Source organism: Triticum dicoccoides, chromosome 3B (assembly GCF_002162155.2).
Source record: "Triticum dicoccoides isolate Atlit2015 ecotype Zavitan chromosome 3B, WEW_v2.0, whole genome shotgun sequence".
Lineage (NCBI taxonomy): Eukaryota > Viridiplantae > Streptophyta > Magnoliopsida > Poales > Poaceae > Triticum > Triticum dicoccoides.
Genome location: NC_041385.1, coordinates 12,926,407 through 12,941,007, shown reverse-complemented (window position 1 = coordinate 12,941,007; position 14,601 = coordinate 12,926,407). Strand labels below are relative to the sequence as shown.

The following is a 14,601-nucleotide window of genomic DNA, read 5'->3' as shown; positions in this document are numbered from 1 at the left end:
CTCATGCATCCAAAGATCGATGTGGTCAATTGTTTAATTAGTACAAAGTAATTTATTGATCATAGTCAAAATAAATGGAGTATAAAAGAGCAACAAGGTACATGCATAAAACTGAAAAGTAGATCTTGATTACATAGCCTATATATAGGGTAAAATATGTTTCTTTCTTGTAATCTTGCTGCCAAAGAAATCCTTGTTATTTCAAACACTGTTGAATTAAGGTAATGTGACAGAGCTGTTTTGTTCGGTTTGCAGCATAGTATTTTGTCGGTGCACCGTTGTACACGCCCACAGTTTGGACCAAACGTCAGCGCTGAGTATGTGCTTGATCCTATATTTGAGGATACGTTCCTTGCCAATCCCCGTTTTAGCTACCTGCTTCCCTTGATCGGCCACAAAGTATCTTCTGCAGCTGAGGCTCCCAATTCAACCACGCAGGCAAGACTTCTACTCAAACTCCTGTCATTTTTATGCCAAGCTAGCTGCTACGGTTATCGATTTTTAGGCCTCTTTGGATTGTAGGAACTAGAAAATATAAGGTTATGTACAAACAAGAGGCATGCATGCTTTTAAGTGCAACATGATTGCAATTTTGTGAAAATCCCAAAGGAAACAAAGGGACACCACTTGGCGGCTTCAACCGACAGAGTGGAGAGAACACATATAGTATCAAATCATTACTACTTACGTTTTTGACTGGCAATCAAATGGTTACTTTGACCACATATGTCTTCTAGTGTTGCTGGTACTGTACCAGCAAACTGATTGCTATGCACGGAGATTATTTTGATTATGTTAATTTACAGTCTTGTTATTGATGCATATTTCTTTCTATGCCACTGATTGTATCTCTCACATCCATCGTTCCATGTGATGACCGATTTCCAATTTTCATCACATTGTTCCATTTAAATAGACTCACGTTACCAAATGTTCAGTACAAACTAAATGTTCTGAAGTCAAGTTTATGAACTGCCATCTCGGATGTGACTGTATTGATGATCTCTTGTTTGTTGTTGGCAACATTATCTCTCTTTTACCTTGGCAGGTTGGCACAACTACTGGATACTGGCAGTGTGATGGTTCTATAGAAGTCCCTGTCCGCGAAGGTGTGTGCCTATGTGTCCATATTTCGGGACAACTAATTTTCGAAGCATTTGTTCAGTATATATATAGTATATACCAATGTCTTTTTAAGAATAACTATATCAATTGACGTAAACACAGTAAAACAGTAACGAAGCTAAGATAGATTTTTTACTCGTCCATTAGTTCAGACATCATTGCTTGGTAATTTAACATGGCATGTTGGTTATGTTTGTTACATAATCATGGCTTCCTTTTCTGTTTGTTAGTGAGAATTTTTACCTTAATTTTTAGCCTTTAGCTCGACAACGAGTGTGATGCAAAGAGAGCAAATGAAGAAGTTTCAGTGTTGCTCATACTTTTTTCCTTTTACTTCTGTTGCTGACACTCTGTTTTGCTTGTTTGATGACAGTTGCTGCTTTGAAGATTTCTGACAACTAGCCACCTATGTGCCCAACCAAGTTGCTCCCAGAAGATGAAAATCAAGATTTTCATGGAGGGCCCTGAGTTTCATATTGAGATTACGAACCCGTTAGCAGTAACTATGTATTAGCTACATCTACCCTATGTGCGGGCCGCATCTTCAAGATCAATGCGTGCAGGATATATTAATTTTAACTTGGTGTCTGCGCTGCGCCGCATCTATCTATCTATCTATCTATCTATATAGTGCAAGATATTTATAAGCTTGGTTCAGGTTGTGTCTGAGAAAGAGTGGCAATCTGTCACAGATGATGCCATTCGTCTTATATATGCATATGAACTGGAAAAGTTTATCTGCGGTGGTGACTATTTTACAATATGCTTCTTCGATCATCTTCGGAATTTAGCTCTTTTGGGGTCCTGGTCTTCTAACCCTGCATGCACGTTGCACGTTACTGTCTGAAATAGATCTAAGAGCTTGATGATTGCCTGTAAGCAGGGATCAGAGTGTACATATGAGGGTCGTTTCTATTTATGTCCTGTTCCATTTATTGTTTTATCGATGTAAAGCCGTTGACAGGTTGTCCTCTCCTTTCTTGGGAGATATACTGGCTGCAGCCCACCCAAAGTGACTTTGCATTTTGTTCCTTTTTTCTTCTAATAACTTGGGGTTTTCAGCAGCCTGACAAGTGACGCAGAGGATGCGCAAAGTGATGACGACGAGAAGCTAGTTTATTTGTTTGGGCACTGACATTTATTTTCAAACTAGCACGGTGTCCCGTCTAACCATCTTTAATCTTCTATGGTTCTTGGGGCTTCAGATAACCACAATGTGCTCGCATAGTCGCATTGCACTAACATATACAATGTCGCATAGTCACATTCTTCTATTTCTTTTCTGGAACACGTACTAAAATAAAAATGTCCGGGTTAATGTACTTTGCACAAAAACCAAAAAAAACAAAAAAAAAGAGGGGGGTCATGTTCGTCTATACCACTGAAACAGCTAGTACATACTCCCTCCGTTCCAAAATATAGCGCGCCCACGCTTTTCGAGGTTCAACTTTGACCATAAATTTAACCCAGGAGACCGACTGCGGCGGGATCAAAAATTATATAATTAAAAACTTTTTTTGAATACGAATTCATTGGTATAATTTTTTCGCCCGCCGCAGTCGGTCTTGTTGATTAAATTAATGGTCAAAGTTGAAGCACGGAAACCGAGGACGCGCTATATTTTGGAATGGAGGGAGTATGTACTACTCGATCAACCTGCAACTTTTGCTCATTGTGAAGAGTAATTAACACACACTAGGAGATATTGTAATCAAGGACGGTGAAACTCTGGGATCGCTTCCGCTAGCAGGCTGCTAAGCACATGCATTAGCATCTTTTCCTTGAAGATTAGGTCGCGTCCTGGCCAACGCATAACCTTTGCCGCTTCAAGCGAGCGGCAACTTACATTCCGGCCAAGATAGATAGGCCGGCGCCGTTGACGAGCACCACGTACCAAGTGAGCTACATAGGTATCCATGCTCTTGATCGATGGCCTATAAATCCCATGGGAACCATGCATACAAACGCACCCATCTCAGATAATCAACAGAACGAAAGACACTACCAAGACCATACTATAAGCTAGGAGCAACACCGTGAGGGCTTTGGCAATGGCGAGGCGCCTGGGAGTCGTGCTGGTTGTGGCGGCGGTCGTTCTTCTCCTTGTCACCGCCACCGCCGCCCGGTCCGACAAGCTGAAGGCGCCCAAGGAAGACAAGCCGAAGGGGCCTGCTGAGAGGCCGCCCAAGGCCCAGGGGCCCAAGCTGAAGGAGCCCAAGGAAGACAAGCCGAAGGGGCCTGCTGAGAGGCCGCCCAAGGCCCAAGGGCCGAAGTCGAAGGCGAAGCCGATGCACGTTAAGTGCAGCGAGAACTGCAAGAAGGACCTCAAAATCACTAGTTAATGCTTATGCTTGCAAAAGTAACATCCCACCAGCGCACTACATGTGCGCCACTTGTCGCAACCTTGTAGTTTTTTTTTTCGTATTTGTTTTTTCAATAAGGTTCATCTCTTGAACCGTGTATCCAAATTCTGAACCATTTTAATCATTTGATTTTCCGCGTTGAGATCTTCGAAATTAGATCACATGTTAATAGGTTTCAACAACTTTTTTCACAAAAAAATCGAAAGAAAAACCCAGAACAAAAATCCGGAACCGAAAAGAAAACAAAAAATACAAAAAAATGCAAAAAAAATGGAATCCGGGAAAAATAAAATTGAAAGAAGAAAAAATCGAAGGCCAGAAGCACAACTATGTTTTCATTTTTTTGGAAACACATGCTGTGCTTTTCCTTTTTTTTAGGCTCGCATAAGAAAAGTTGTGCTTCTTGCGGTAGGACATTTTTCCTTTTTCGGTAGAAGGGTAGATGTGCTTTCAAGAAGAATTGCACGTCTCATGAAAACAAATGCTGTGCTTCACGTGGAAGCAAAACCGTACTTCTTGCGGAATTATATTTGTGCTTCTCACAAAAGCACATGTTGTGTTTTTTCTGTGCTTCCTGTGGAAGCAAGGATGTGATATGTTTATCAATGCCATGTTGGTACATCTATCTGTAATTGAGAATTTTTACCTTGATTTTTCGCCTCGAGTTTGATAACCTGTTTTACAAAAAGAACAAATGAGGAAGTTCCAACGTTGCTCATACTTTTTATCTTTTACTTCTGTTGCTGGCACTCTGTGTTGTACTTGTATGATGACAGTTGCTGCTTTGAAGATTTCTGAGAACTAGCCACGTATGTGCCCAACCAAGTTGCTCCCAGAAGATGAAAATCAAGATGTTATGGAGAATCCTCAATTTCATTTGAGATTACGAACCGTTACAAGTAACTATGTATTAGCTACATCTACCCTATGTGTGCGCTGCATCTTCAAGATCCACGCAAGATATATTAATGTTAACTTGTTTGGGCGCTGCGCCGCATCTGTACCTATATAACGATGTTTGTAAGCTTCGATCAACTGTGGAATTTATCTCCTTAGGCTTTGTTCGGTTAATCCTCCTCCCAAGAGGATTGAAGGGGATTGGCAAGGATTGGTTCGTATTTTGACTTAGAAGAGGTTTAAATCCCCCTCAAACCCTTTCAATCCACTTGGATTCACACACAACCGAACAAGGCCTTATGGGTCTTGGTCTCACCATGCATGCACGTTACTGTGTGAATAAGCAGGTATCAGTGTATGAGGGTTGTTTTCATTTGTGTTCTGTTTCATTTATTGTTTTATCGATGTAAAGCCCATGAAAAATTATCCTGGGAAAAGGAACCTACATCCTACTCTTTCCTTTCTTGAAGATCAGTAGGATTTGCAGTTGACAAGCTGACAGTTTTGACCATCTGAACATGCAGGGCAGGCGCTTTGACCAGTGGGTTCTGCAGCTAGTACATAGAGGAGGAGGTTCCTTTTAACCCGCAGGACGACTAGTTTACTGCTGTTGCACGGTGGCCATCCTCGACGACGACACAGTACTGCATGTAGGCGAGATCCAGCAAGCGAAATTGGCACAAGAGTGCATCCTGCAAGCAGCACAAAATCTGAAACTGCTGATGGTTTTCTTCTCGCACTGTCATGTATATAACTGATCCAAACAAAAAGAAGTAGCAATCGCACTATCTGAGTTGCTTCCATAGTTCCATGCTTATATTACTATTCCTTTGCCTTCTCCGGTAGTTCAAACATCTCTAAGTTTCTTGCTCGATAATTTATTGGTTAATTTGGATATAATTATTGTGGCGGTACATACTACTGATAATTTATTGGTTAATTTTTTTTTATAAAACTTAGTCAAAATTTAAAGGGGGCTTATAAATCAAGACGGGGGAAGTACTGCTCGATCACCTGCAACTGCAATTGACTTTTGCTCGCGTGCAAAGCGTTGCATGTCTGCATTGACAGAATTATAGAACGAAATGCAAGACAAAGAAGTGGGTAAACAAGCTAGTGGGAGATATTGTAACCAAGGACGGTGAAACGCTGGCAATGGCGTCGCTTGCTCCAGTAGGCAAGTTAAGCACACGCATGCATTAGCATCTTTTCACTTAAGATTAAGTTGCATCCTGGCAATAATCTTGCCACTCATGGAATAAACATCACAACGTGCGTTACTATACTTGCATACGCATGCATGGGGGCTAAGCAACTAGGGGCTAGTGGCTAGCATAAAGCACCATGTATCGTTCGGGTGAAGATATGCTGGCGTTGACAAGCTAGCGCCCCCGTACGAATCGGGCTAGGTGCATTTAGGGTTTGGGTGTCAACTCCATGGGTCGATCGCCTATAAATTACCCACGAACCATAGATCACCAGCACCAAAGACACTACCAAGGCTACACTGTAAGCTAGGAGTAACAGCGCGAGGGCCTTGGCAATGGCGAGGCACCTCGGAGTCGTGCTCGCTTTGGCGGCTGCCGTCCTCCCACTCGGTACCACCGCCGCGGCGCAGTCCGGGCCACGGCCCCAGCCCAAGGGCCCTACTGAGAGCCCACCCAAGGCCCAGGGCCCTCCTATGAGCCCGCCTTAGATATGGGATGGAGGGAGTAGTAAAATGCGATACAATATACATTGTAGCATTGACCGATGAACCTAAAAAAAACATTGACCGATTGTGGTGGTTCATGGCTATAGACGTGCGTGCGTGCAATGTGCAACACCCCAGGTGCGAGCGGCGATCCGCGGTTCATCGGCGGTGACGACAACACCTTCTACTTCCACGGCCATAGGGATGCCAACTTCTGCGTCGTCTCCGACCGTGACCTCCACATCAACGCACACTTCATCGGCAAGAGTGGCCACAGTGGCATGTCTCGGGACTTCACCTGGATCCAGGCCATCGCCGTGCTTTTCAACGATGGCCACCACCTTTACATCGGCGTCAGGAAGACCGGCACCTAGGATGATGTCGTCGAGCACCTGGAGATCACCCTGGACGGCAAGCCCGTGCACCTATCCGGCCATGGCACTGGCAAGTGGACGTCCAGCCGCGTCCCCCAGCTGACAGTCACCCGCACCAAGGCGACCAACGGCGTGATTGTCGCCTTCGACGGGAAGTTCAGCGTCAGGGCCAACACCGTGCCCATCACCACGGAGGACTCGAGGGTGCATTGCTACGGCGTCACCGCCAATGACTGCCTCGCGCACCTCGAGCTGGCCTCCAAGTTCGACGCACTCACGGAGGACGTCCACGGCGTGGTCGGGCAGACCTACCGCTCCGACTACGTGAACCGATTTGACGTATGGAAATGCCGGTGGAAATGTCCATGGCGCCAACGTGGTATCGGAGCTCACTGCCGTCACCTGCAGCAGCGGCATGCATGGACGGCCAAGGCGTGGTGTGCAAGAAGTAAAAGTGTATGCCTGCATGCATCGCATGGTTGCCAAGTACACAGAAATAAGCAAAGGACATCCATTGACACACATCTCAGGAACATGCAACTTTATTACTACTAGCAAAAGAGCCCGTGCGTTGCAACGGAAGAGAAAACATAACACACACTCTTAACTCAATAACCATCACTCAAGATCACAATAGGTCCATCTTCTTTATTTTTATGAGGCATCATATTTCTGTTGCCGCTTATCCTCCTTCTCACCCTCGCCGGCGATGGCCTCGGTGTTCACACAAAACAACAAAAAACGTGTGTTGAATATGGTTAATTCTAAGGCGTCTCTCTCTCCCTCTCTCCTCCCTCTCCCTCTCTCCCTCCCTCTCTCTCTCTCTCTCTCTCTCTCGCTCGCTTTCTCTCACTCTCACGATGAGAAATCTGTTGTTTTCCCTTGCGACATTTTTCAGAGGTATGCACGTGTAGTTATCGATGTTTTCTTTTCCGTATATGGTTATAGTGGAGTGTTTATTTGCAATCCGGATTGCCGCCGGTATGAAAAAACGGATCTTGCGCTATAAATTATAAGTTTGCTTTCATAACAATATTTTAAAAATATTTAACAGGTAAAATTAACATCATATTTAGATTCCACACATTTTTCTCATAAAATTTCATATATAATATGTTAAAATCGAAGTTACGGTTTAAAAGATAGAGATAATTTAGAAAATCATTTGGTTTGACTCAAATATATTCCAAAAGAATATTTAAAGATACTTAAAAGGTAAAAATAATCTCATATTCATATTCTACATATTTTTCTAATCAAATTTCATATATAACATGTTCAAAACGGAGTTATGGTTTAAAAGATATGGATGATTTTAAAAAGCATTTGTTTGACTTAAATATGATCCGCGGATGAATTACCTAAAATATCAGGGGGGGTTTCGAAAAATGTAAAATAACAGTTCGGGTGTGACTTAAATCCGGACGGCGGGTTGATTTGAAGAAAAGACAGGGACTTTTGTGTAAAATATGAAAATAACGATTCGTTTTAATTTAAAACAGAACTGCGGGTTGAATTCTTTGAAATAGAGGGACTTTCCTAAAAAATGGCATGACGGACAAAAGAAACCCAATTTGCTTTAAAAGATATATATATAGTATTCCCGCCGTTCCTAAATACTTCTATAAGTCTTTTTAGATATTTCAAATGGACTAAAACATACGGATGTATGTAGACATATTTCAGAGTGCAGATTCACTTATTTTGCGTTGTATGTAGTCACTCGTTGAAATCTCTAAAAAGACTTATATTTCAGAATGGAGGGAGTATTCCTTTGGTTTCATAATGCAGTACATATTAGTTTTTTTAAAGTATAAAAAATACGTATGTTTTTAAACCAAATAAATATGTGCGTTTGAGTACAACAACTATCGACATCTAAAATACTAATTAAATAAAATATAAAAATTATTGCACGACAAATCTAATGACAATAATATTTTATTGTGGGTGTTTTTTTACAAACTTGATAAAAATATAGACATTATTTGACTTTTAAAATCAATATACGCTACATTTTAGACTGGATGGAGTATGTGTCATGTGTGTTATACTGTATGTTGCACCGATGAGACTATCGACCAACTTTACACTATATGACAGACGAACAGAGTGTTTTGATTCTGATTAATGCTGCAGGATGAATGCTACGATGGGATCTGATCTAATTTGATACGTCGAGGCGAGAGAGTCGAGAGTGAGAGGCACTGGTGACGATGGGAAAAAGTCCATTTTAAACCCCGAATTCGTAGAGGTTCGGCAAAACGAACCCTCAAGTCGAAGTTCCGGTCGATTGCACCCTGAACTATACAATCCCGGTCTAAATTAAACCCTCGCGTCGTTTGAGGCATAAAAACTCTGACGTGACAGGGATTCGTCCGACTGGTGGGCCAAGGAGCGGTGGCTGGGCCAGCCCATTTGTATTTTGTTCTGTTAAAACATGTCTTTTAACACTGCTAAAAAAGAGAGCACCTAACAGCGCGCAGAGAGAGACCCGCGACTGGGCCGGCCCACTAACAGAAAACGGGAGCACGACGTAAAAATTAACAGAAACGTGCGGGGCGCAGCCAGGTGTGGTATCGAGCTCACGGCTTTCGATCCTGAACGTGTGCTACTGGACACTAAAGCTAATGGCCATTGGCGCTATAAAGCAAGCGCGATTTCTTTTTTAAGTCCCACCGAAGCGGCACATCCAAAATAATCTTTACAAAATTTTGAACTTTTCTCGAAAATTTAGGAAAACAATTAAATGCCTAATATTGTTCTGAAAACGAAAAGATTTTGGTATTCCAATTTATTTTATTCCGCATAATTTTTGAAAACTACAACAAATTTTGAAATTCCAAACATTTTTTTAATCTGTGAAAACTTTTTATTCCAAGCAAAATTAGAAAATACGAACATATTTTGAAATCCGCGAATATTTTTTAATACACGACCATCTTTTGAATCTGTGAACATCTTTTGATAAATGAATAATTGTTGGAAAATGCGAACATTTTATCATTGAAAGCACTAACAATCCTTACCAAGCACGTGTCCTCACCTCTTGTGAATAATTTATTTTAATTTCTTCTTTTCTTCTTCATTTTGTTCGTGGAAGTCCACAAGTTATGTAAAATGGAAAAAAAAGAAAAAGGAAAGAAAGAAGGGAAAGGGAGGAAATGAACACTTCAGACGTGTTGTCCCTGGTGGTAACTTCTGTCGACCAAGAAGGTGAGGTATTGGGATCGAATCACGCTGCGTGTTTCTTTTTTCTCTCTTAAAGAAGATGAAAAAACTGCGCATTTTAAAGAAGGAAAAAGAAAATCTAAAGCGGGCCGGCCCAACAGATAACAGTGCAAAATGGCACTAATCCCGGCCAGCCTTTCACAGGTCGACAATCCTCGTTTGCCAAACGATGCCAGGGTTCAATTTATACCAGGATTGCATAGTTCAGGGTGCAATCGACCGGGATTTCGATTTGAGGGTTTGTTCTGCCAAACCTCTACAAGTTCAGGGTTTAAAATAGATTTTTTCCGGTGACGATGACCCTTCTCACTTTTCACTTATGTTGCTTTGCTCAGGATGCACGAGGGAGGGGAACAAATACATGACCGATCCATTTGTCGCGGTCTTGCGGCTGTTGGTCCATACTCGTGGGACACCAAGTTTTTTTTTTTAGAATTCGTGGGACACGACACCAAGTTGGTTCGTGCGTCCACCTCAACCATTAACTCGCCAAACACAGTGTCTCGTGCCGAACATACGTGAGGTCCAACAGATGCCAACTTGCCAAGTTTCTTTGTCTCAAGCGTGCGTGATGAGGCCCAACGGCATGAGCATGGTGCTGCAATACAATAGTAAGTGATCCAAACTAATATGCAATGTTTACTTTAGGATTTTCGGCGATGCGCTTTCAGTGAAAGGAGACGTTCCCATCGATGACGAGGCACTTACAGTGCCTTCGTAAATCTCAAGATGACAGTCTTTCAAAGATGCTCACAGATATAGGGTGTGTGTGCGCGCGTTCATAGGTATGAGTGTATACATGTATATATGAGCACTTGCGTTTGTACTATGTTTAAAAAACACCAACCAACTCTAACCCACAAAATAAAATACTAACAGACTCTGGTTACTTGCTTAAGAAAAGAAGTTTAGGCCATAGTGACAGTGCTTAAGCTATACGAGCCCTTACAATAGTTTGGGAGGATGGGTAAACATTTACTCTTTTCATTGTAGGTTTTGTTTCATAGACTTGATCGTATTTTTCAGTAAGTGTTTTGAGTTTTGAGTTTGATGATATGGTTTTAACTACGGGTATCCTTCTTGTTTGGGATACGGAACTAACTAAGGACTCCTTTGGTTTGTAGGAATTATATAGGATAGAATTTTCAAAGAAAAAATTTCTTTGGAGCCCTTTGGTTTGTAGGAATGGGTTTCTATTCATACGTAGAGAAATATATTAGCTTATTAGACTCAATGAAAAAATTCTATCATATGCATCAAATGTCATCTCTTTTTCTATAGGAATTGAGATACATGTCATCTCACTTCCTAAATTTTTCTATTCCTACGATGTTTCTATCCTATGAACCAAAGAATGCCCAAAAACAAATCCACTTTTTTAGACAAAATCCACATATTGCTATGAAGAAGGTTTCCATGTGTTCGAGCTAGTGTTGCATGACCTATGCTGATTAGGTGTGGCTTGTATAGTTTAATTATATAGGACCATATGTTGCAAGAATTGAAGTCCACACAATGTAATACTGTAGGGTGACAACAAGTTCACAATAATTTCCGATCCATCATAACTCTAATGTTGACCAACATAGCAAGATGCCAAATTTCTTTTTATTTGAGTCTTTCCACTACAAAAGTGCTTAGAAAATGGTTCCCTGTTTCAACCTCAGGCTAAGATTTGTTCCTGATGTAAAACTTCCGTCCATTCTTCCAGCTACCTCTGTCCTTGTTTATTAATCTCCTATGTAATTTGTGCTAAATTTACATCAAATATTTAACTGACAAAATGTTAGTGCATGTTAATAAAAATTATATCGTTGAATTCGTATTTAAACATAGTTTTTAATAATATATTTTTGGTGACATGCACAAATATTTTATTAGTTAAATTTATGGTCAAAATTTGCACATATTACAACGGGGACCAATAAACTAGGACGGAGATAGTAGTTACTGGGACCTAGTTTTTGAGGAGCTCTTAATTTATTTATTTTGGAGTTAAACAGTTGAGCTATGAGGAGGATCTGCTCGAACCTATAGCGTGATAGTTATATATATCTGCTAGGAATAGGATGTCTTACTGGCATCTCAATGTGAACACTGACGACTTATGCAACAATAATCGGCCAACCATAATGATTGATTGCATGTGTGCCCTGCCCACCTCTTATCCTCGCCCGTGCTCCCTTGCAACGCCCTCGAGCCAAACTCACCGCCGCCGCCGCCGCTGCCCTCGTCCACGGCACCTCCGCTCCGCCACCTCGTCCACGGCTTCTCCTTCCCGAGGCCCATCTGGGACGCCGCCATCCATTGCACTGCACGCACCCTGTGGAGACAGAGGATCGAGGTAAGCATCAGACCATCAACCATGCCCAATTTACTGTCTCGGCGTTTTACTCGATCTGGTTGATTTACTGTCTCGGCGTTTTACTATCTGGTTGATTTACTGTCTAGGCGTTTTACTCGATCTGGTTGGTTGATTTGGAATTGGAGTCGCTGTTCCCGGGATTATTAATTCTTGCTCTCTCAGGGGAGGTCATGCATGCGTTCGATTCGTATGGGGTGATTGCTTTGTGGTGATACTGCAAACTGGAGGAACTTCTCAGACTTCCCCATCATTTTTTCCTTCCAGGCCGGATTGCTATTTCTCAATTGATTAAGAAATACTAAACCACCGTATGTGCTGTCAGGCCAGTCATTGCATCTCTGAAGAACTCCCCTGTTTCTGCGTGTCGGACCAAGCTCAGCCGTCGATTCGCCATCCAGTGGCTCTCCAATGAAGATAACGGTTCGCCACTGGTTTGTCATCAGAGTCGCAGATGCTCCATCCAACGGCTATCATCGCCCTGAGTGTCGCTGTTCATCGCCCGACACGCCATGTGCTCTGTCTCCACTTTCTGTTCTGCTTTTCCCTCTGTAATGGCTATATAGCCACCCCTCGCTCTCAGTTTTGGGCATGATTATTGTAACTGGGTAGAAACCCTAGCCGCCGGTGGCGTGCTTTTGCTACTTTCCCCTTTCGGAGCAATATAAACCCTATTCTTCCAATTCTCTCTCTGAAATCGCAATGTTGAGCGTTTAGACAGTTCGATCCTTGTCAGGTTCCTGACAATTGGTATCAGAGGCCCAATCGGTTCTCGGAGGCGTTGAATCTGGCGTGTAGAGGTTGGCGCATCGCCCTAAAATCCCTCTGCAATTCGTTGGTGGCGGCCGGAGTGGCACAATTCGGAGGCAGTCTGAAATCAGTTCTGGTTGCCGGGGAGCAATTCTCCTGTGGTAAAATCCCAGCAGCTGAAATCGGGCGGTGCTTCTTGGTGGCAGGAATCGGAGTTGGCGGCGGTAGAACATAAGCTAGTTGGCTAAATCCCTCCCTTCCCAACCCTCTCAGGATTCGGAAGGAAATCATGTCCTAGTTAGATGAGTCGTCCGACACAGGTGTTCTGCAGCTCCAGTCGTTGGAGCTTGATATCAAGACACTACAGCGCTACCGTGAGGAGGACAAGAAAGAATTCCAGGATTTCCAATCCATGGTCAACAAGAACTTCGTCACAATGCAGCAAAATTTCGACAAGATTCAGGACAACTTCAAGCGCTTGTTGCTGCTTCCTGAACCAGTAGAGATCCCTGATGAGCAGTCGGCACAGGGGAGTGCACAGCCCAAACAACAACAGCTTCATTCTCTAATCATTGCGTCGGGCAGGCCCAAACAGCTGCTTGCAAACACACCACCTTCAGTAGCTATGGTGGAAAAGGAGGCCCCTCCCATCATAGGGACTGCAACATTGAGAGATAATGCAGGAAAAGAACTCAACTTGGATGGTACACCGAAAGTGCCTTATTGCCATCCCAATTTTGCAAGCACCAGAGCTTTGGCACCCCAACAACCACAACAAGTTCCACATCCACAGCAACAACCAGTTCAAATGGAAGAGCAGGCACAGGAGGAAGGGCCAGATGGAGTAGATAGAGGTAGAAGACCTCACTCCCCATTTGAAGATAGAAGGAATGTGCTTACAGTGAAGCCGGCCAAACTGAACATTTCTGAATTCAGTGGCACTGATCCAGAATCATGGATTCAGAACTTGGAGCAATACTTTGTAGCTACTAGAACCCCCTTAGAGCACAGAACTGAGTTAGCAGTTTCTTATTTGCAAGGCCCTGCTATACAGTGGTGGAGAGGAACTGGGTTTTCATCCCATAATGTGCCATGGCATAGATTCTGCTCTTATATTGCAGATAGGTTTTCTATAGACTCTGCTTGTGACATTGTGAACTCTTTCCACTCTGTCTCTCAAACATCAACTGTGGCTGTGTATGTAGAGCAGTTTGAACAGCTGGTGAATTGCATGAGAAGAGAAAACCCTGCTATACCCAATGACTATTATGTAACCAGTTTCCTGTCTGGACTGCAACCTTACATTAGAAGTCATGTGGAGTGTTTTAAACCACCAGATATGCAAACAATAGTATGGTATGCCAGGAGAATGGAAAAAGCTAGTGTCCCTGCCCAACCTAAAACTTATGTTCCCCAGCCTAAAAGGCAAGTGGTGTTTGACCAAGCAAAGCCACCCCTAGCTGCTCCAACACAAAACAGAAACACAATCATCCAGCAGGCAAAACAGAACCAAGTCTGCTACAAATGCAGAGAACCTTGGGTGCCTGACCATCGACAAGTATGTCGAATGAGCCAAAAAGCACAAATACAGGCATTACAAGTACATGAAGAAGAAAATGCAGAAATCATTTATGTTACAGATTTTGAAGCCTGAGTTGGACCAAGCTGCACCTCGTCCTGATAATGTTGTACTACAGGTCTCTATGCATGCTGCCATGGGCATTGGTGCAGTTAAGAACACATTTATATTAACTGTTAAGGTGGGCAAAACAATAGCTACTGCTTTGGTGGATAGTGGTAGCACTT

The 14,601-nt window shown here is 42.7% G+C and overlaps 2 protein-coding genes, 1 long non-coding RNA gene and 1 pseudogene across 3 annotated transcripts in view; all 4 read left to right on the top strand.

Annotated features, from left to right (window-relative positions):
- The window catches only part of LOC119274386, a 4,681-nt gene extending 2,795 nt beyond the window's left edge, over nt 1-1,886 (top strand). Inside the window, exons 5-7 of the mRNA XM_037555084.1 lie at nt 256-438; nt 1,049-1,109; nt 1,499-1,886. Of these exons, the coding sequence (XP_037410981.1) occupies nt 256-438; nt 1,049-1,109; nt 1,499-1,527 (273 nt within the window). The 3' untranslated portion in view covers nt 1,528-1,886. The remainder of the gene's footprint in view (nt 1-255; nt 439-1,048; nt 1,110-1,498) is intronic.
- Nucleotides 1,887-3,108: 1,222 nt separating this feature from the next.
- On the top strand, nt 3,109-3,624 carry LOC119280502 (formin-like protein 16). Its single transcript, XM_037561332.1, has one exon. It carries the CDS (start codon nt 3,177-3,179, stop codon nt 3,465-3,467), a length of 291 nt encoding a protein of 96 aa, XP_037417229.1. The 5' UTR covers nt 3,109-3,176; the 3' UTR covers nt 3,468-3,624.
- A 2,576-nt stretch (nt 3,625-6,200) lies between these two features.
- Nucleotides 6,201-8,615, top strand: LOC119279078 (annotated as a pseudogene).
- A 3,173-nt stretch (nt 8,616-11,788) lies between these two features.
- LOC119274385 lies at nt 11,789-12,728 on the top strand. The gene is made up of 2 exons (XR_005135136.1): nt 11,789-12,027; nt 12,135-12,728. It is a non-coding gene; the product is annotated as an uncharacterized LOC119274385 (long non-coding RNA).
- The last annotated feature ends 1,873 nt before the right edge of the window (nt 12,729-14,601 follow it).